This window comes from Carya illinoinensis, chromosome 13 (genome assembly GCF_018687715.1).
Source record: "Carya illinoinensis cultivar Pawnee chromosome 13, C.illinoinensisPawnee_v1, whole genome shotgun sequence".
Lineage (NCBI taxonomy): Eukaryota > Viridiplantae > Streptophyta > Magnoliopsida > Fagales > Juglandaceae > Carya > Carya illinoinensis.
Genome location: NC_056764.1, coordinates 2,301,786 through 2,324,393, shown reverse-complemented (window position 1 = coordinate 2,324,393; position 22,608 = coordinate 2,301,786). Strand labels below are relative to the sequence as shown.

At 35.9% G+C, this 22,608-nt stretch overlaps 4 protein-coding genes across 5 annotated transcripts in view; all 4 read right to left on the bottom strand.

Annotated features, from left to right (window-relative positions):
• Nucleotides 1-283: 283 nt before the first annotated feature.
• On the bottom strand, nucleotides 284-6,897 carry LOC122291668 (nucleolin-like). 2 transcript variants are annotated; one of them, XM_043099509.1, is made up of 12 exons: nucleotides 6,373-6,897; nucleotides 4,684-5,264; nucleotides 4,508-4,597; nucleotides 4,170-4,409; nucleotides 3,536-3,757; nucleotides 3,132-3,426; nucleotides 2,723-3,045; nucleotides 2,493-2,599; nucleotides 2,284-2,390; nucleotides 2,114-2,190; nucleotides 1,933-2,026; nucleotides 284-1,833 (listed from the first exon to the last, which is right to left on the bottom strand). In XM_043099509.1, exons 1-11 carry the CDS (start codon nucleotides 6,632-6,634, stop codon nucleotides 1,934-1,936), a joined length of 2,397 nt encoding a protein of 798 aa, XP_042955443.1. In that variant the 5' UTR covers nucleotides 6,635-6,897; the 3' UTR covers nucleotides 284-1,833; nucleotide 1,933. The 2 variants fall into 2 exon arrangements, with proteins under 2 accessions (XP_042955443.1, XP_042955442.1); XM_043099508.1 differs by having other exon boundaries at nucleotides 284-1,747.
• A 773-nt stretch (nucleotides 6,898-7,670) lies between these two features.
• On the bottom strand, nucleotides 7,671-16,245 carry LOC122292156 (2-dehydro-3-deoxyphosphooctonate aldolase-like). The gene is made up of 13 exons (XM_043100380.1): nucleotides 16,226-16,245; nucleotides 15,994-16,060; nucleotides 15,008-15,077; nucleotides 14,043-14,125; nucleotides 13,831-13,905; nucleotides 13,643-13,727; nucleotides 13,392-13,450; nucleotides 12,825-12,869; nucleotides 11,673-11,771; nucleotides 11,278-11,325; nucleotides 11,071-11,118; nucleotides 10,793-10,873; nucleotides 7,671-8,169 (listed from the first exon to the last, which is right to left on the bottom strand). The coding sequence occupies exons 1-12, from the start codon at nucleotides 16,243-16,245 to the stop codon at nucleotides 10,817-10,819; spliced, it is 756 nt and encodes a 251-aa protein (XP_042956314.1). The 3' UTR covers nucleotides 7,671-8,169; nucleotides 10,793-10,816.
• LOC122292369 (uncharacterized protein At1g28695-like) overlaps nucleotides 16,245-22,608 on the bottom strand; it is a 30,251-nt gene continuing 23,887 nt past the window's right edge. Inside the window, exon 6 of the mRNA XM_043100692.1 lies at nucleotides 16,245-16,435. Within this exon, the coding sequence (XP_042956626.1) occupies nucleotides 16,318-16,435 (118 nt within the window). The 3' untranslated portion in view covers nucleotides 16,245-16,317. The remainder of the gene's footprint in view (nucleotides 16,436-22,608) is intronic.
• On the bottom strand, nucleotides 17,113-21,757 carry LOC122292370 (uncharacterized protein At1g28695-like). Its single transcript, XM_043100696.1, has 3 exons — nucleotides 21,351-21,757; nucleotides 20,824-21,219; nucleotides 17,113-17,761 (listed from the first exon to the last, which is right to left on the bottom strand). The coding sequence occupies exons 1-3, from the start codon at nucleotides 21,516-21,518 to the stop codon at nucleotides 17,219-17,221; spliced, it is 1,107 nt and encodes a 368-aa protein (XP_042956630.1). The 5' UTR covers nucleotides 21,519-21,757; the 3' UTR covers nucleotides 17,113-17,218.

Sequence of the window (22,608 nt, the reverse complement as noted above, 5' to 3'; positions counted from 1 at the left end):
AAAAATTAAAAAATTCTGGGCTAACAAACTGATCCTCTTCTCTTTCTCATGGTGGGGTAGGCTCTCCCCCCTGGACGATCCTTAAATATGGTCCCATGGGCTTCATGCGTACCTTGAATAAATAAGCAAATGGAGCCCACATACCTCGTGCAAGGAGCTTTTTGGTAACAAAACGAAATATTAGAGGTAGCCAAAACTTAATAGGTGGATGGGAGAGAGAGACCGGGCGTTTCATCTTTTATGCAGCTCTTTTTTTTTCACAATAGAAAATAATGGACTTAAATTTCAAGTTCAAGCATTCGACTTCATTTCGCAGAAATTGTTTATAAATTCAGAATACACAATCCAATTGAGAACAAACTCCAGCACCTAAAAGGCAATGAGAGTTTCAACTTTCAAGGCAACTTGGCTTCTGCTGCCCAAATATAAAAAATTGTGAGCTAAGCAAAACTGGAAACGAGATAGTAGTTCCATCCATAAATTATACTTGAATTCCCACTCAAGTTATTAGCCGACCCAAGCCCCTACTGAGTTTTTCTCAAAATGGGTAAAAAGACCAAGGAGTCGCATAGCTTCAAACTGGCAATGCAGATTTCTAATATTCCTGATGGATAAGTCAAGAATGCTCGATTTGTCCAAAGTGCATGGGAGAGTTAACCATGAACCTCAGTAGGACAAACCTTAATGAGGAGTCAAGTGTGACCAAAATACCCACAATTTTCTCCATCAGCATAGCAACGCTTATCTATGATCCAGATAACAAAATGCCAATGCTTGATTTGTTAAAAAACTCAGATTGATGGTAATCACAACACAACAGGATCTCCATCCTCAACTTCTCCATAAACTACACATGACGCTAAATACCAATAATTTGGCAGGGGCAAGTTTCCATTGGATCTCTCACAAGGTGAGATATTAATATTAACAAGTGCGAATCAGGATGGAGATCCTCATTAAGCACCATCCATTTAAGTTCCATCTTCTACATTTCATCGGTTAGTGTCTTCTCAACCAGTCAGGAAGTAGCAATAATCTTCCATAATCAAAGAAATACACAATTCCCAGTCCGTAGACAAACTGATTTGATTCAAAATCATTTCATTTTTGTCATTTTTTTACTAATAGCACCAAAGCTTATAATACCAACTAAAGGAAATCAAGGCCAGCATTCTATGACCACTTTCCCATACTTCATAGGTATTCCAGAAAAGCTCATTATATCTACTACCTTCAAGAAGTAGCCGGTTCACTCACTTTCCTATTCAATGAAGGCTGTATTGCTTCAAAAGAGCTAGTGATCCAAAATAACCAGTGTCTAGGTACGAGCCACAACTTTCCAGTGAATTCAATCACAAGACTCCCAAAATTCCTTGTCCAATTACAGAACCTGAATCTCATCATTCTCTGTCCAGAAGAACAGATGATGCAGCACACCTCCACATTTGTCCATCCAGTGAAGTCATACAGAAAATAAAATGTGTGATCATACACATAGCATGCTAAGCACACTTCTTGTCTTCATTTCTGAACAATTAAAAATTTCCTTACAGGCATATATTCCAACTTAGAAAAATAGCACTTCAGTAGATTTCTAAAATGGCTTGAACCAACACAGCTCCTTTGTCCCACAAAAATCCCCTCCTTGAGGGCTTTTAGACTTGTCACATTCACTCCACTGTAGGCATCATAATGCATAGGCTTCATTTAGTTCACATCCTAGAGCGGCATCTTTGTCATGACGCATCTGTCCATAGACAAATTCACTTGTGACCACATTGCTCCAAGTATTACCAAGCACACCTCTTAGAAGATCAAAGAGATGCCATGCTTCTGGGGTAAAGTGATCTCCAATAAAATAAAAGTTGGGCATACTGTCTAATTCCTCATGTGCTTTACCAAAAAGGAAACAGCAAGAAGATAAATACTTACCTTAATAATATGATCCAGAACTACCAGCTCCCGCGTAACTGCTACCACCCATCCCACGACCAGAGTACATTGATGAGTAAGAGCTACCACCAACCTATACAGAGGCCAGATATAGAATAATTACAAAATATAAAAGATTTAACGCTAAACACTGCCATTCAATTGGAGAAGGTTAGCATACATCACTTCCACGGGACACATAATCACCACCATAGCTTGCTGAGTACATTCTACCAACATCACTACCACCGAAAGAGCCTGGAAAAACAAGCAAAATTGGAGAACAAGATCACTTCAACAAATGCACAATTAATGGTGAATGGAAGTCAGGTTGCTACCAACTCAACACACCTCCTCCATAACTCATGCCCTGACGACTGCTACTATAAAGCCCATGTGAATCCTGACTTGAAGCAGAACTTCTGCCACCACCATATCCTAGATTAGATCTCCCAAGCCTACAAACCATAACAACAAAAAGTGCATTAACACAGCTACAAATGGATTAGAAAATGGGGACAAGTAGGAACTACTTTTTTAATTCAAAAACATGAACATACCTATCACCATAAGCATCACCATACTGAGAAGCACCAGTACCATATTCATAGTCTAATCGAGCTCTAGATTGGCGGACACCAGAGTCAGCATAACGTGGGGGTTCGTCCTAGAATTATAAGAGAGCAATCAAATGCACTTCAGAAATTACTCATATATGAAAGAATTGGAAAAACATAATATGGTGTAAAAATAACATTATGGAAAAACTATATACACAGTCAATACTAACCAGAGCAGCATATGGGCGTTTTGACCCAGACATGGAGTCATAATCATGGGCACGTCCCTCACGGTAACTTGGAGGAGGAGGAGGAGGTCTTTCAAACCTATGACCATAGCCACCATCCACATACGCTCTCCTTGGTGCTGGACGTGCTGTACTTCTAGGAATATTAGAGTAACCAGGACCACGGGAAGAGTAGTCGTCTCTATATGATTGGCGTCTCTCTGGGATGGCCCTAGGACCATAAATTGCAGCAGCTCTGCTCCTTGGAGGAAGTTCATCATGCCGACCATAATCCCTCTTCAGGCTACTTTTTGGATATGAATTGACTGTCAAGAAAGTGCAAAACTATATATTTATTCATACAGGAAAAAGTGCAGTTCTGCATCCACACAATGCACAAAATGAACCATACCAGGCGCTCTCCTGAAATAGGGCCTAGCTGGAGGAGCCAAGGGGGGCCTGCCTCTCGTTGGAATGGACACAACAGGGCGTCTATCTCTCAATCCCACAGGTCTCTTCATACTGGCTGGTGGGACACGACTTCCAATGCCTCTTCCTCCATGCACAGGTAGATTGCGTGGTGTTGGACGACCCCATGAAATCCTCACAACTCGTCCAGCCCCATGACTAGATCGCAGATCTCCACGACCAACATGCTTTCCCTTGCCTCTCTGAAGTGGTCTTGACAATCTGGCCCTAACTTTAGCCTGAAAGGTGATGACCATAGCTATTACTCAAGCCAAGGCAGCTGATGCCAACAAGTATATCATTGAGTAATACCGAAAGCATATAAAGCTCTTAAGAACCAAGACTAACCTTGCTGTCTCCTTCACCCAGCTCTGCATTGTTAATACTTTTAGCACATGTCACTGCAGCATCATGAGTGTCAAATGTGACAAAACCAAAGTCCCTTCTCTTGGCAGAAGGCATATTCCGGGCAAGCTCAATCTTTTCAATCTCTCCATATTTCCTAAGAAGCTCTCGGACACGGTCTTCATCCCATGCAGCAGGCAGACCATCCACAAATACAGTTTTAACCTGTAACTTAAAGCATGTCATCAGAAATTCCAAAAAGATTCACCAAGCACGTTCAATTGAAATTCCCCTCAGACGAACAAAAAAGAAATTATAATACCCAATGATATATTCGAAAAAAAAAAAAAAGGCCCTGAAAACACAACATTTCAGAACTTCAATCCACTTTTTTCAAAGAGATGCTGTATCCCATATATAAACCTAGATTCAGTGACGTTAGAGTAGATTGATGCCCATATCCAAAATCCAATTTCCAAGAGCAAATATAACTTTCAAGTACTCGGCAAGATATTACTAGCATCCCCACAAGCATGACAAGATATATCCAAGATCAACATCACATTTCAAAAAGAGTAAAATCATCAGGAGCTGCAATCACCCTAAAGAATGCAGAAAAGTTGAAGCCAAAAATTACCTGTGCCATAATTTCATCACCAGGGTCAATGAAGGAATCTGCAAAAGAAACCTTTGCAGGCCTATCAACTCCAAACACAACATCTCTTTTCTGAAGGCGCTTAAAGGCATCCATGGCTTCTGAACGAGATGAAAATTCCAAAAATGCAAACCCCCGATTCATTCCCACATTGTTACTATCTTCAACCAACGTCAAATCCTCAACATTCTCAACTCCATAATGTTTCAACTTCTCTTTCAACTGGAACCAAAGTTGATAACCAATTAGTCGGGGATTTAGCAACTCCTACTAAAGACTACTTAGGTTGATGGTGACATTAAGCGAACCAATATACTTACGGCTTCTTTTGTCCATGTCTTGCATATGTTACCCAGAAAAAGGGTGTCGCTGTCTTGGCTTGGAGTAACACCACATCGTTTCCCATTAATCTGGAATTGCGATCATTAACACATACAATTTACAAGGTGAAGACATATAAGTTTCTATTTCAAACCATGAGAAGATCAAAAGTTACCATCGGGTGTTTGAGCTCGGTAACAGCTCGTTTTGCTTGCTCCACAGTTGCAAAACGCAAGAATGCAAAACCCTTGTTCTTCTTAGTCTGAAGATTCATCATCAACCTGACTTCAGTAACCTCACCAACTGCACCGAAAACTTTCCTAAGATCATCCTCAGTTGCATCCTTGTCTAAGCCACCAACAAATACTTCAAACTCTTTACGTTTGCGTCTCTCCTTCACAACTTCATGGTGCTCCTCTTCATCTGCATCAACCAGTGCTGCATGCTCTTGATCCTCACCAGTATGCTCATCCTCCTCTTCGCCCTCAAGTTCTTCCTGAACATCTTCCATTTCCTCCTCAACCATATCACCCTCTACTTCTTCTTCCTCTTCTTCTTCTTCTTCTTCTTCTTCTTCTTCATCAGCATCCTCCTCATGTTCTTCCTCCCCAGCATCTCCCACCTCCTGAACATCCTCATGTTCTATTTCCTTCTCATCATAATCAACCCCACCATATTCTTCAGGTTCATTATCCTCCAGCTCCAACCGTTCATCTTTTTCATATTCATCTACAGACTCCTTCACCTCGTCGTCTTCTGTCATGAAATAAGGGACGATGAACCAGCCAGTCAAAATAGCCTCAAGTTCAAAAGGCTCAAGGAAACTTACAGTGCAAAAGTAACAGAACCCACAACAAGTGTTCATCCTATTACTTATGCAATTCCCATAATTATGACAGAGATGTCTATCAGTATATGATAATGAGATCCTATGTGACTTGCAGCCTATAATAAATATATAGCCATAATCCGAGGCTCCAACAAAAACAAAATTCTCAAGAAGAGGAAAACAATAGCACACGATCTCTCTGTGGTCACTAACTGGATTATCGAAGTCGCAATGTGCATCCAGTGGGAAAAACAACTCAGCCCCTGATCATAACATGTGGATTGAACACCACATGTTCGATCCAATCCGCATGTTCCAACTGAACCAATTCCATTGAGATCCAATCTGCCTTATCACTCTTTTTTATGAATTTTTTTTTATTGCCACCGGGTGTCTTAAAACAGTGTCCCAACTAATTCCAGGGATGCACAGGCTCTTGGCAAGAAGTTTCCTACAAGTCCACCTCAAGTAATTCAAGGGAAAAATCCCCATCCGATGGCCCTTAGTAATTGTTTACACCCAAGAGGATTCGAACCTTTGATCTAGAGGGAGCATAACACCAAGACCAAGGCTTTTACCACTTGAGCCAGACCCTAGGAGCATACTCCAAGCTTTATATCATTTTTCAAAGCCGCAAAGAGATTATGTAGTAATGAGTATTTTAAGACGTTCAATTTTATACGCCAAATAAACATAAAATCCAATAAAGATCCCAACTTCCTATTTCATCCATGAGCAAAAACTATCTCAACTAAATGGGGCAGCCAACAAAAAGATACGTATTATTCAGAAACAAGTGAGCGGGCCTACCAATAGAAACGAAAAAAAAAAAAAAACCCCAAATAGGGAAAACCGACACTGAGCCTGAAGCAAAGAACCACACAAGCAATTCCTCGTAATTTGCCACAGCCCCATAGAGAAAGGAAAAACTTTTGAACAATTCCAAGAAGTCCAACACACACACATAACGAATGCATAGAATCTACTTTTTCAATCCAATCCAAAATCAAGTTCGATGTCCAAAACAAAACTTACTTCTCACCGGACCCAAGCCGTTCGCATCCGCTTTTGCTTCCTGTTCCAGTTTCACGACAACCGGCTTTTCCAAGACCTTGAATTCCTCTACGATCGGAATCGAGACTTCCTCCACCGGAATCGAGACTTCCTCGACCTTCACTGACTCCTTGGCCGCAGGCTCCGGCGGCTGATTCTGAGCCTTCGCGGTCCCTCTGGTGTTTCTTGCCGTTCTCTTCGGCCCCGCCGATGCCGCACCCCTCTTCACCATCCGCGGAGGCATTGTTTCACAATTTAGACGAACAAAGGTTCAAAATTTCAAAGATCGACTCAAAAAACCCTTATTCGACCTCAATAAGAAAGCAAGAAAAGCTTAATTTAAAATTGAGATGAGAAATAATCAAAGGCCTAAAAGAAGATCCCAAAATTGAGAGTCAGGACTCAGAATGAAACCCTGTGAGAGAGAGAGAGAGAGAGAGAGAGAGAGAGAGCCGAACCCTAGAAATAGCCCTGAAAAAATTGACGCGAAAATTAGATTAGATTAGATTATACTAAATAGGAGCTTATTTATAAAGAAGGAGAAATGTATTGGATGTTCCATTCGGAGATAAGGCTATTCTGTGAGTGGCTATTTTAAAACTTGGCGTGCATCTATTGGTCAATTTTACTAAGAATAAATGGTCTGCCTCATAAATTGTTGTTCAATGGGTAATGGCATATTTTCTTCATATTATTTTAAAAAATAATTCGATTTTTTTTAAATTATTGTGGACGTAATCGGAGAGGGAAAATGATAGAATTAGTGCTCCACTACACTTATCTATTATTTTTTTTTATATTTGATTTTTTTAATTTTTTATTTTACTTAATGATTAAGAAAATGAGTATTAATAAAATTATATTTTTTATAATTTTTTCTTAATGATTAAGAATGTTAAAAAAATACTTAAAAGAGGATAAAATAAAATAAAAATATATAAATAAAAAACTTAAAATGCACTTGAGTGATAGATGGGTATCCATTTGAGATAACCCTTTTCCTTTGTTTAAGTGTAGAAGAGCATTTATAACAAATTTTCAACCGAGTTTTGCTACATACAAATAAGTTACATACTAATTTGTATATTAATATTGATTTTTTTATATTCAAAATTTAAATTAGTAATGTTTTAATAAAATTTATTTTTTAACCAATTACATTAGATTAGTGAACATATTAATGCGCAATTGTACTTACAACTAAATTTTTTCTTTCTAATTTTCATCTATAAATCAACTAAAAATTAATTCTAACCTTATTTATATGGGTTTTCATAATATAATTATCTTTCATAATATAGCTACCGTCTTTAGTGTGTAAATACTGTTCAATTACTTTAAAATAAATAAATAAATATCACATAAAAAGAAATTAATTTTTTAATAAAAAACTTCACTTTTTTTAAAACTGACTGTATTATACTTACATACCCTATAATTATATTTAAGATTTCTCAACTAGCCTTTTCTATTATATGGACAGATGTTTTTATGCAATTCTTTTTTAAAATAATAATAATAATAATAATCAAGAAAGAGGTTCTCGTTCCAGAACAACTGAATAGAATTTAGCAACATTCTCTCTCCAGATCCCTCGGTTTATCTGGATATATAAATATATATTTATTTAAATGATTTTGAAGACAACAGTGAATAATTTGTCAAGGACTCAAGCTCAAGCTACATCCCCAGCATCACCCGTGAGACAACACGTACAATTAGTTCCATTTCTCTGTTGCATATCGTCTTCAAGTTTGGCTCTGATCTGCATCCTTTAAACTGTAATCACACCAATGGCAAAACAATAGAAAAAAAACATATTTGGGAAATTTGGAAAAATATAGGAAGAAAGACAGATGCCCCCACATAACCTTTATATGCATATTTTAAACTAGATACCACGTTACAAGGCTGCGTGGTTCAATGTTGATAGGGAAAATGTCAAGACGTCTTTTAAAAGGGATTTCCAAGATCAAAATTCAATACCTACATGATGCGATGCATACAAATATGCATCTTCCATCCGGCAATTTCCTTGATGACTCGGGAGTATTGGGAGTGGGGCTTGTGGTTCTCTTATGATTTCCTTCAATTAGGGCTGAGCAAAAATCCGACTCCGACTCCGCTCCGGCTCCGACAAGTCAGAGTCGGAGTCGGAGGATTTTTCCGGTGGGAAGTCGAAGTCGGAGTCGGAGTCCAGGCGGATCCGACTCCACCTCCGACTTCCCACCAACTTCGACTCCGACTCCGCTAATGTATATATTTTATAAATAATATATGTGTTTTTCTATATATTAATCATATAAATATAAATATAATAACAAGTAATATTAATGTATAAATACTAAAATGCTTAATAACGTGTAACATTATAATACTAATGTATAATATAACATATAACACTAATATATAAGTAATAAATTTATAATAGCATTTAATACTAATGTATAAAAATTAAAATTGATTATATAGATTTTATATAACTATATCTTATATATTAACATCATTAGTTAAATTCAATAATATACTAGTAATTCACACTAGTTATTAGTTATAAACTTATAGTAAATAAGTTAATAAATATTAATAATTTACTATATACTAATAGACTAATAGTATTAGACTATTAGTATATAGTAAATTACTAATATATATAATAGTATACTATTAGTTATATATATATTAAATTAATATCTTTAAGTTATTATCTATTAGTACTAGACTACTAGTGTAACTAGTGTTATCACATATTATTAGTTACTAGTTACTAGACTATAGTAAATAAGTTAATAATTATTACTAATTTACTATATATTAATAGACTAATAGTATTAGTATTAGTATTAGTGTATTACTAATATATATTATATATATAATAGTATAGTATTAGTTAATATATATAAATTATAATAGTATACTATTAGTTAATATATATTAAATTAATATCATTAAGTTATTATCTATTAATACTAGTGTAACTAGTGTTATTACATATTATTACTTACTAGTTAGTAGTTATTACATCTAGGCTATCTAGTTATTAGACTATAGTAAATAAGTTAATAAATATTACTAATTTACTAATTTAATAGTATTAGCATTAGTGTATTACTAATATATAATATATATAAAAATTATAATAGTATAGTATTAGTTAATATATATTAAATTAATATCTTTAAGTTATTATCTTTTAGTACTAGTGTAACTAGTGTTATTACATATTATTAGTTATTAGTTATTACATCTAGTTATTATTAGTTATAGACTATAGTAAATAAGTTAATAAATATTACTATATATTAATAGACTAATAGTATTAGTATTAGTATTAGTATATTACTAATATATAATATATATATAATAGTATACTATTAGTTAATATATATTAAATTAATATCACAATATAATTACATAATTATTAAATATATTCCCTTGGATATAAAAACAATAAAAAAATTTGTCAAATTTCTAATATATAACTAACTCTCTAAGTTAGTAATAATTAATAAAGTAATAATTAACTAGTGATTTTTTTAGTGAGTTAATTAAATAATACACATTAAATTGTTACTTAATTTTATTTTCTAATGTATTAATTTTGGTTAGATAAATTAGAAATCTCAAATTATATTTAAAAAAAAAAATTGATATGAAAGCCCAAATCCGATTAGAGTTGCAAATTATAAAATTGGAATGTTAATTGGGTCAAAGAAAAAAGCCCAATAAAAAGTCCAACAAAAAGCCCAACTCCGACTCCGCTCCGACAAATCGGAGTCGGAGCGGAGTGGAGTCTAAGCGGAGTCGGAGTCGGAGGTCGGATTCGGCCTCCAACAAAGTCGGAGTCGGAGTCGGAGTCGGAGGAGGCCAAATCCGACTCCGACTTTGTCGGTGCTCAGCCCTACCTTCAACAGGGGGATTTTTTAAACCATAACATCACCTACTCACATATAGACTCGACACTGGAAAAATTGAAAGAATGTGAATACTCCTAAGTAATGTCTTAAACCAATCCCCTGCCGTTCCTACCTCTCCCTCCAGCAAAAAGCAAATTTTTAGAAGTTAATGAACTTGAAATCCTTCAATATCTAGTTCCTAAATCGTAATCTATTAATAAAATTTTGTTTCACCTATAAAAATATAAATGAAAAAAAAAAAAAAAACTTGGAACCTCTAAGAAACACTGAGAAAAAGAAAAATTTTGCCAGCGGAAAGGCAACAAAACTCCAGTCATTTATTCCCAATCACTCGTTATAGCCTTGAAACCCTCCAAATCATGAACGGAAATTGATTGGTTCCCAATGATTTTTTTTTTTTTTAATTGGTTCTCAATGATGATATTGAAGTTAATGATAGCAACGATTTATAGAAAATTGAAAGAAAAAAGATTTTGTGTGCTTACCACTAAGAGAACCTTTCAGGCGTTCTAATCACGAAACGGTGTGAGATCAATGTTTAAGTGCTGCTTCCCCTTGCTTACCCTCTACAAGATGTCAATAGAGGAAAACATCTAGCTCAGTTACATCGGCAACATATTTAATTATTTGATTTGATTTGATTTTACATGGAAAATAGATTAAGCATGTTTTCGTTTGTCCCTAGCAATCAACGTTTATAATTAATTGTAAATACTACAGTGATTAAAAGAACCGTGAACAATAAGTATGGTAACAGACTTACAGCAATTGCCACAAGCTCTTCCAGCAGTTCCTCCAAATGACGAAGAGGCTGTTTCCATAAAACAATCAAAACATAACCTATTTAGAGCTTCAATAAAACTCATTATAATTAAAAATATCTCTTCATATGGGAAAACCTCAAAGGAGATTAAAGTGTCTGGAGAAAAGTTCCATGAATCCTAGGAAGCATGATGTATGGAAAACTCACCCATTGAGTTGGACCATCACATGGTGCATTCAAAGGATCATCATGCACCTAATCATCCAAAGAAAATGTTAGGAAAATAATAATAATAATAATAATAACAACAACAACAACAACAATGAAAATGAAAATGTTATACTTCACCTATAAAAAAAACAAATTCTAATACTTCTAAAAGCTAAGCCTGTTCATGGTTCATATTGCAGTCATTTGATTAGCATTCAACTTATATTAGACAGAAGGGAATATTTAATAAGGACAGTTCCTCCTTCCTGGCATACTCGAAGAAACCCCAGTGTGCAGGAGGTACTGCCTGTAATTTCATTATTAATTCTCAAACATTCGAGTTTCACATTGACAAAAATCAGCAATGATCAGCTTCAGCATATTCCTAGTACCTCCATGAAAATTCCATCCACTCCAACAGCAACTGCTGTCCTTGCAATACATGGTATCAGTTCACGAAGACCTCCACTGGCAACACCTCCACCATCCAGCTATATGAGAAAGTAGAAGTTTAATCCCCTTGATATGGGAAAAGTGAGAATCGAAAGCAAAATCAGGAAATGACCATCCTACGGCATTTTTTTTTTTTTTTTGGCACTAAAATTGTGGGAAATCGTGTCAAGTGAGAGCAGCATAGATATATAGCAAAGAAAAGCATGATACAAAATTGAATTCTCCAGTTAGAGTCAGTACAAACACTGGAAGGTGTGAGACTCTTGATACCATGTGAGAATAAGCAAAGAAGAAAAATAACAGAGAGAGAATGTGTGGAGGAAAAACTGATCCTTCTATTCCATCGTGTGTTTTGGCTGTACATGGTGCTGTTGCTTTATACTGCAAGAGGGAAAAACAAATCCTAACTAACTAAGGAATATTCTGGACAGCTATATAATGAAATTACATAAGGGTACATTACATATCAGCTAAGGGAAGGACATTCTAGTAAATGGACAGATAAACTATTACAAACAACTTGTTTATTAGCTGGTGATTGAGTCTTCATATCAGCACCATCTATGCTGCCACGAGGAGCAGATTCTTCATCATCTGGAGATGTGGGGACACTGATGTCATTCTGTATATGCTGCTCTAATAGAAGGAAAGAAAAAAAAAAGCTGGACACAGTCCATATCACCTGCATCATAATGGTATTCATATAAAGGAGTTGAATTGCAAATGATGACACCCTAGACCCTGCAACTGTCAACTTAACAAAGGAATCAAATGCATTTTCTTTAGAAGAAATCATAGGTCTAAATTGCCACTATAACAGCACCAAAAGAATAAGGACGCCACATAAATGAGGCATTATTAAATGGAACATTCAACATCGGCAATGCCTTTCTTTCGACTATCCATATTCCAACATTAAAACCAGTTTATTATCTTAATATTACTAAATAACTATACTTCTCCCCATATATATTGCCATCCATTCGCATATTTGACAGGGAGTCATTCATGACCTCTCTTTTGACGTAAATAACAAGGTTATTTGCACAATTCACAGAGAAGCAGCTGTGACACGTCAAGATTTTCCACACCTTTTTTCCAGCAGGCTGTTGTAATGCATGTGTGACATCAGCTACCTGTAGTGCAACACGTAGTTAGACTGGAAGGTCTTCCAGACAATAGTACATTAGACAGATGCAGCATGCAGCAAACATCACCCTCAACAGGTTAAGATCGAAAACACACGTGCACATATTATAGTTGTCTTCATTACGGTTCCATTTAGTTTTTTTACACAACTCTTTTGTTGATGTAGAATGTAACATGTGCAGATCTAGAGTTATATCTTTTCAATTAAAAGATAAATGAAGAATGACAGAGATCCTCGAAGAGGGAGTTAAAAGAAAATAAATTTTAATGTTTGTTGATTAAAATAAATCATTATTAAAAAGACTCTAAGCTGTTGAAGAATATGTCAGCATGTGTGGATGTAGACATACGTTTAGGTTTAGTCTACCAGTTGAAAAGTAATACAAAATTAATTTAGAGATGGCTTGTATGCCAAAAAGAAAAAGGACCAAACTTCACCATCTAGTTCAAGGCCTTGTTAAAAAATTGTAGATCCAGAACCTTGAAGGCACTTAGTAAGTTTAACTTACAACAGGACAGTTAGCATCTCTAATCCATTCCAAATTGCGAGGATCAACAATCAAATCAACTGCAGAACAACAACCAAATATGCTTAAAGAACCATTTGAATCTTTAAAAGTACAGAGCAGAGTCAATTGGTTGAAGCTTTAAAGAAAGTATAGGGCTCATAAAAAATTTGTAACAGTTTCCAATTAAGCATATTTGCAGAGGGAGAGCAACCAACTACTTGTGCATTTGAAACCAAAACCAGAAAACTTACTATAACCAAACATAGTTCCTCTTTCACAAACCATCACATTTGGATTTCCAGCCGATCTAACCTTCTCAGCAGAATTTACCGTGACCTGCAAAATATGAACAATATATAAATTAGAAGAACGGTTGAAGCAGAAAAACTGTATACATGTCAACAGAGGTCTAATTTGTCACGTTCATAAAAATACTCACAGAAGGAGCACGGAATTGGCCTTTCTTGATATTTACAATTTTGCCAGTCTTCGCCGCTGCAACTAGAAGATCTGTCTGCCATTGTAGTAGGTGATAAATGAAATAAATGATTTTTTTTTTTCTAGATTTGAATAAGAAGAGATCACATGCCCATTTATCTTGAAAAATTTTCAGATCATGGATGCTGAACGTATGGTGGAAAAAATGTTAACCTGACGGCATAAGAATGCTGGAATCTGAATAATATCTGCAACTCTGCCAACTGATTCACACCGGCAAAAGAAAATATAAACATCTTATTAATTGTGTCCTTCACAGTTTGAACAAAACCAGTTCCAGACTTAGAATGTTAACTCATTCTGATAAATTGGTATTGACACCTCAAGCAGCCATGAAGAAGGCTTAAGTAGTGTCTTTAGGTTAATTTTCAGATTTGGCAACTTGGAGCTTTTCATGTGTAGTGATAACGAACAACTTTCAAACGAAGCAAGACTTGCATCATCTTAAAGCTTACATTATAAGAGTCTAAGGTTTACAAAATTTTTAATCTTTTCCTGCCACTTGAACCAAAAGAAAAGTGTTTTTTCCAGTACAGGGCCAGATCGGTAGCATCATATTACTTTTTTAAGTGTTATTTTTTCAAATGTATTGATCTATACTATATTTGAATTTCTATTCTGGACATTGCTACAGACCAAAATCAAGGTTTCCTACAACTGAAGATGCATACGACATTGGCCGTTTTACACGATTAAATGCATGGACTTCTGGTCATATAGGTATATATGCAGAAATGCTCACGACTACACAATTAATCCGGCCAAGGAAATTATAACAACGCATTTCTTTGTTTAAAGAAATCACAGTTTCCTTTATGTTTTCTCTCTTTTTCCCTTCCCGTTCCCTTCTTCAATTCATCACAACTTCATCTTATGCAAAACAAAAATGCAATTCACTCTTATATCCCCTAAAAGATTCATTAAAATGTCTATTTCTCATTTGGGAAGGATGGTGAAATACATCTGAACACCTAATTCTGAAAGCAGGGATGCAACGCCAATGTGATTGACAACAAGTACACATCCAGTTAACAAATATGGCAGCAGCCTTATGTAAAGTAAAATCAAGGTAAAAATCAAACTGAAGAAACAAGAGTACCACTCTAAAGAAAAAATACTTGCCTGGATAGTTTCATGGACATCAGTCACTACAGGAATGTCATATGCTATTTTAACCTTCTCAAGTATCTGCAGACAAAGTGGAGAAATAAGAAAGACGTTAACCAATTCAACTTTTTAGTTCATATCCAACATTCATGGTTTTCAAAAGTATATCATAGTGGCAATAGTGACCTGAGCAATGTACTCACAGAGACAGAGAGAGAGAGAGAGAGAGAGACCTAAGCTATGTTATCTTAACCAAATATCAATGATAACCCTGACATTTCGGTCATAATTTTATTGAATTTCGTACATATCATTATAACACCCAATGGTATTTGTATATGTATATATATATACATCTGTATATAATATATGATAGATACATATACCGTCTATATACTCGTACCACCACCTTGCTGCTCAGTCTGTTCACTGTCCCCAGCTTACTTCACTTTGATCATCCCCCCAGTGGGGGAAGTCTTGCTACACTCGCTCTATATGCAAGCTAGGCGAGATACTTTGCCCCAGAAATTCCTGTCATAATTTTATAGAAAGAAACTTCCAGGCCTATAACTGGCAGTACCAAGCATTTTATTTGTCTATAAACATTTTGTTCTAGAACCTTCTCTGTATTTCACAAGATATATGAATATTTATTTACCGATTTCGACTAAAAGTTCAAACAGCAGAACCAGCCTTTGTCAACCACTTCTATCTTACAACCTCTCAGTGAACTCCTCTCTCAGCTACTGTATAAACTTTGTTTTTTTTTTTTTTTTTTTTTATGAATGTTTGGTAGGACAAGAAAGTTTATACTGCCGTATAAACTTTGTTGTCCTAACATTCATAAAGCAGAGTCAGAAATTTCAGGCCTTCATCCCAACAACTTCAGATGCATAAAAAAATTCTCCCTCCCATTATGTACGAGACATCCATCATTATCAAGATTCAAAACCTCAAAAACTACAACGGTTGAGAACTACATAATAATAATCAAAACCTTCAAGCCTTCGATCATGCCAGGGCCTCGAAATGATTTTGAGGATGTTCTGTTGGCTTTATCAAAGCTTCACTTGAAAACCAGAGGCAACCCAAGTCTACAAGATTCAGAAACAAACTCTATCAGAAGTTCTACAAGGTTATCTGGCAATCGGAGTGAATCTCTTTAGGTGCATTTCTTGAAAATAATTGTTCTCCCTTATATGGTAGAAAACTGCTAAGAAAAAAAATACAGGAGATTCAAGGTTACCATTTTTGCTTGAAACATGAGTATCATGGGTATTTTGATATTGTGTGTTTTCAATATAGTTTCAAAGTCCTAAAACTAAATAACAAGTAATATAAACACCCCAAGCAATACAACCTTTATGGAGAGAAATGACGCTTTTAATCTCCATAGAACAAAGAAAAAAAGGTTACAATTTTCCTCAACCAATCTATTTCTGCATCAAAACAAAATTATGCCATTTCATTAGAACGCCCAATTTCGCTCACGAAGAAAATGGCATAGATCATAAATAGAGGGAGCATACTTTGATGCAACAGTCTTTCTGTGCTTTGCCATTCGAAAAACGTGCTCCTCAGATTCAATCACATTGGGACCCGCTAATAGGAAAAATGGTTGTGATGAGTTACTTTTTTAATGGCTGTGATGAGTTGAGCGCTCAGGAGACCTTAAGTTGTTAGTTTGAGCTGTAACCCAAGTCATGGAGCGGTCCAATGGGTCTCAAAGTGGTATTAAGCCCCTTCCACTCTAAATCCACAAATTATGACAAGAATTATCAATTTTAAACACCTTGAAATATAATATTCACCATCTTGGAAAGATAATTTTATCAAGAACTAAATAGTTTTCCATCTATCAATGACGCATAAGATTACATGATGTCAAAAGGTCTTTAAAAGTGTAAATGAATTTAAACAAAACTAAATTAATATTTATTTAAGTAATCTAATCCCCATTATAAAATGTTAAACTCACAGTTAATTAATTACATTCTCGATAAATTTTATAGCATGATTTGATTTAAAAGAAAAATTTTAAAATTTGAATCTTAAAAAGTAAATCTCATTATATAAATGATATTGGTCGATGATATATTCTACACGTTAACTTTCAAATAGATCAAGAACTCGTGATAATATTTTCTCCTTCAAATTTGAACATGATATATATAATAGGGAAAAAATTAAAGGCACAAGATCTTATATTTTACTAAATGATTTTAAGCATGAGTGGTAGTACTCTTATTTATTGGCCCCCACGAATTCCGACATCCAGAGTGTTTCGACCACCGTAAGTTTTCCGTCACATTAGCCAACTTTTTATGAGAACTAATCTTCTTGAATCGCTTCCAATCATTGAGGACGACCTTTAAATCCTTCACCTTGGCAATAATACTCCGACAACAATTTGCATGGACGGTGGTCACTGCCCTAAAATCCTTGCTCTCTTGACAAAACCCACTAAAATAGAGGGTGTCCAAGAACCTTACAGTAAGATTCAATTGTTTAATTATTCCCCCTTTAATAAGATTCGATAGCACATCTTGCTCCTTCTGTCCCTTGGAGTTGTCTTTCTTAGAATACCATGTGTTCAACAGTGTGATGGTCTTGTTGTTCGATCGAACATAGTAAAATCCGGTGTTGATTGGTTGTTTTTCCAACCATGGATCCCCGAGAAACATATCAGTACTAATTTGTAGATCCTCGGTTTCATTTTTGCTTAATTGTGAAAATGGATTTCTTAGCCACATTACATCGGTATCCTGTTGCAAGGAAGACAATTTCATGTTAATTAACTATGAGAAAGTCAAGTTTGATGTCAAGTGCCATACGAGAAAAGAACTTAAGAGATCAACGTTTAAACAAGTTTCAACCAGAAAGTTCAAAGCAAGTCTCTCAACATATATGGTAATTAAGGCAAGTCATATGACATATACTCTAAAAGAATTAGTTAATGATATAATTAGAATCTTATTAGAATATTATAAAGAGTAAGAACTTTTCATTTTCGTATATAATCATAGACATAAAAAATCAAAAGTGTCACCGTGGTTTGTTCGTGGCAGTTCTACCTAAATAATGGACATGCATTGGTGATTTATGATTCTGGTTTCATTGTTTCAATAACCTAAATGAACATGCATGCACTGGGAAGTAGGAAAACAAATCTCCTTCTCTTATGACTATTTTCACTGGAAAATTAAACCTAATTAATTAGTTTCTCTTATCAGGCAGGTCACTATCTCAACAACCAGTATACTAGCTATCAATAATTTCCGAGAAAACCAAACCCAAATGATCATCATGTGGGTCGCCTTGATTGATATTGAATTAATTAATTAGAAGCTTTTTGTTTTTTTCTCTAATGATTGTGAGTACTGAGAACCCTAGTCATGATTTCATTAAAGATTTTTTAAAGATTCAAAACTATGGGGAAACTAAAACCTCCCCGACCTACAAAAATGCAGCTTCTATGCAAAAACGACAGAATACAAAACCTCCAGCTTGGGAAAATTAGAAAGGAAAAATAGCATTTCAATGCATGACAGCTAGCTGGTGGCCGAGTATTGAGAAATTTTATGTGACAGCTGACAAATCACACGTCCAAGGCTCTCAGCCATTAATTAACAGTTGTCCATGTTTACTTCCAGAACTCATGGCACTGATGTAGCCAGATTGCCGCGGTCGGCCAAACAGAAGGATAAAAATTCATATAGTTTGTATCTAGTTTGTAGACGATGATCATAATTTCTTATCATTTTTTGTCTCAAAGTTTTAAAAATATAGACGTTTATATATTTGGATTTTACAGTAATTAAGAGAATTCCTTAGGACCCATCAGGCTGGTTTTAGTCAAATAATAGCATGTCAATCACATACGAACACCACTTCCACCACATTTATCCTAGACCAGCACTACATCAGGAACGGGAAATCTCTCTTTGCAATTTCAGGCTTCAGAAATTAGAAGTTAGAACCCCTCGCACCCCTGCAATCTCCTCTTCGCGATTTCTCCAAGCTGACCAACTTCCACACTGTAAAACCCATTCCATGAAAGTTTTTGCCTCACGAGACCACCACCACTAACCACCGAGACCACGGTGCCATTTTCTCTCGCAGGACTCCACCATGGACAAAAACAGAGCCATCCCTCTCCAACTTCGCCGCACAACCCAAGTTCCATCACCCACCAATTCTATCGCCACCAGTTCCTTCGCCCACCAGCAATTTCAAACACTATCTTTGCCGCCCACCAACTCAACCAATCCCCATGAATACGATCCCGTCTTCTTCCTTGTCTCAATCCTTCGGCTTCACAGCCAATTGCTAGCTGGATTCTTGCCCAAACCATTTATTTTTTGTCATTCTTCATTTTTGGAATCTTGATAAAGATCTCTCTCTGTCTCTCCCCAGATGGCTAACTTGTCATTGATCTCTCTAAAACCACCTAAAAGCACAGCATCAACTACAACCATCCAAAACACACGGCATCAAGCCGCCAGCCCCAATTTTCCTCCACGCCTCAACTAAGCATAACTATGTTTTTAGCCCTCAGAACAGAGCAGCCAATGGTAAAACACCATCCAGTCTACGGTGGGTACTCCTCCACGCACAACAAACATCTGTTTTTGCTATTAAAAACAAAGTATGGCCATGGATCACGATGCCGTTCCTCCTTCGTCAGCAAGTTCGTCGCCTGAAACTACCACTCGACATGATCACAGCTCAGCTTAGATGTGATACTCCTAGGACCAAAGCATGTGAGCTCTCTGCCTCCCTCTCCGTCTCTCCATTTCTCTTTCATCACTCTCTGAGTCTCATTCAATCAAACACATACCTGAGTGTTAGTCATGAAAAATCCTTGTGGGCAATGGGTTGCATCAACGTTAGACTGAGATTGGGTGGTGCAAACAGAGGCAACGAGAAAGAGAGAGGTAGAGAGGGGGGGTGCAAATGAGAAGGAAGAGAGGGGCAGCGAGGAAAAGGAGGGTGCGATTCTTTGCTGTCGGCTGTATTTATTTGTACAGTGAAATTGTAAATATCGTATAATTATTTTAAAAAAAAATTAAATTTATAATTAAAAAATTAAATTTTTTTATATAAATTTTATATTAATTTATTTATTTTTAAATAATTATATGCCGTTTGTAAAATCACGATTCTAAACATCATTTCTATTTTTTTTAGAGGACTTGAGACGAATGAAGAGTTATTTTTGTGGAATTGGCCGCCTGAATGGTGTGAAGCGGTTCTCAGTAATTAATATTATCTATAAATGGTCTTAATTAATATAATAATTAATATGGTGAGATTCACATTTAAGATAAAAGAATTATAAAAAAAAAAAAAAAAAGCATATTCCATCTACATATAACCTAGCTAGCTAACTTGTGCGTGGCTGCATCTAGCTATCAGCAGGAAAAAAATATTCCATGAAAGGACCAGTCACCAAACGTACGTACATTAAAGGGATATATTAATTAAATTAATTGAAAAGATTTTTGAGATCGTAACCACATCAGTTTCATAGCCAAAAGTCAAGCTACGTACTTGACTATTTTTTTATAGGCCAAGATAATCGTACGTTAATCATAATTAACCTATTGCGCGCCTCGCTCTATTCTACTCACACGGTACGTACTTCCATGGCATGCATCATGTTAATCTGTGAACCAATTTCCAGTCCTAAGTTTCATGATCTATCAAAGACGATCCAAAAATATTCCAATTAAGTTATTAACATAGTAATTATAAATATTTAGTAATTTACTGCATGCATGCCTCGCAGATCAAGGAAAGCAATAAATTAATAGTAGGAACGTACCGTGAAGATGAAGTTGTAGCCACGCTTGAGAACTTCCATGAGAAAATGAGTTCTTCTCCACATCATCTTGATGAAATCCTCGGACATGTAAATCTTTTCTCCCCCAAAATCCACACCGTCCGTTTCCAATTTATAGCAGTTCAAGCGTAGGAACTGGCAGCGATCATAGGCCGTCTGATCCACGGCTACGAGTAAGAGGTGGTCAAGGAGTGGTCTAGTCTCCACCCCAAGCCAAAAGCTCTCAAGGAAGATGTCAAGCATGGTGGTGTCTGCTCTGACGTCTTGGTCCGCGTAGGCCTTGTTTACAATAGCGATGATGACCGTTCTATTTGCCATGGAAGCTTTGGATAGAGCTTTTTCAAGCTCATCGTCTTGGGGGACATAAATATCGGTGGTCTGCAGGGATTATTATAGCTTAAATTACTTTTTTAAGCAAATTAAGAAAACCCATAATGTTTGTGCATGGAATCATAATCACGATCGAAATTATAAGCTGCAAGCAAGCAAGAAAAGTACTTAATTATTACCGTGTTTGAAGGTGTGCAAATGGATTCCTTTTGGGCTGCATTGAACGGACTCCCGATAGAGGAAGGCCAAACAAAGAGGCCGTAGAAGATCCCAATGAAGAGCAACAAGAGTAGTGCAGGTTTTCCAATAGACTGTTGGGCATAATCCATGCTTTTGCCGATCATCATCTGCCGATCAATTGAATGTACGTCGACGTTTGGATGCTTAGATCAGTACGTAGTTCTCGCTTTAGGAAGAATTGATGTATACATAGCTTTCGATGTAATAGAAGGTTTTGGTCGGTGTAAAAAAATTTTAAGGATCTAAAACACAAAGGAAGAGGAAGAGGAATAAATGGGTTGGAGGCTTGGTAGAAAAGTCATACAATGTGGCCGGGAGCAGAGGCCGACTTACATAAATACATGACACGCTTGCTTGCCAATGTTTAACCTAGCTAGCTAGGGGAAAGAAAACGATTACAAGCAGAAATTGGTAACTTTCTACCATAAGTACTGCAAAAAATCAAATGATCGGATGCATATATATAATGTGATAATTTTTTTTTTTTTTTTTTTTGTCAAATTGATCAGGAGATCGATCATTATACCTGCCTTTTACAGACATATATGGCTTCAACGTTCCACCCATGTAATTACTGCTTTCTATATATATATATATATGATATCAAAGTTCTCAATATGGAATTATAAGGTTGGAATATATAATGGGAGACCATGCATTTTAATTAATTTCTTTTTTCAATAAATTTTAGTTATAGACTCAATTAAGACAGGAAGAAATGGGTTTAATTTTGACTTTTTTCAATAAATTGTAGTTATAGACTCAATTAGTATGTACTACTTCTCATGTATACGAATTGTCAATGTTTACACTTCAAAACGTAATTATTTGACTTCCTTTTATAATAACAATTAAATTATCACAATCGGCTATATTTGACAATCGGCTATATTTGAATGTTAAGCTGAACTGAATTTTTTATAGATGGTAATTAGGACTGTACATATAAGCCGGTCGCCCACTCCGATCAGATTTTCCAATCCGGCCCGATTCAAAATATCCAACCCGTTCAAGTGCGGTTCGGATTCGGATATTTCCAAAATGTTCCGAATTTAATCAGTTCGAATCGGTTATTAACTGATACCCATTGTTTGTCGAACTATTGTATCTTTTTACCCAACTGTATCGTCTTACCAGAGTCACTGTATCATTTTACCCACATATATGTCCATGAAACCGTATCGTTTCACCGAAGGG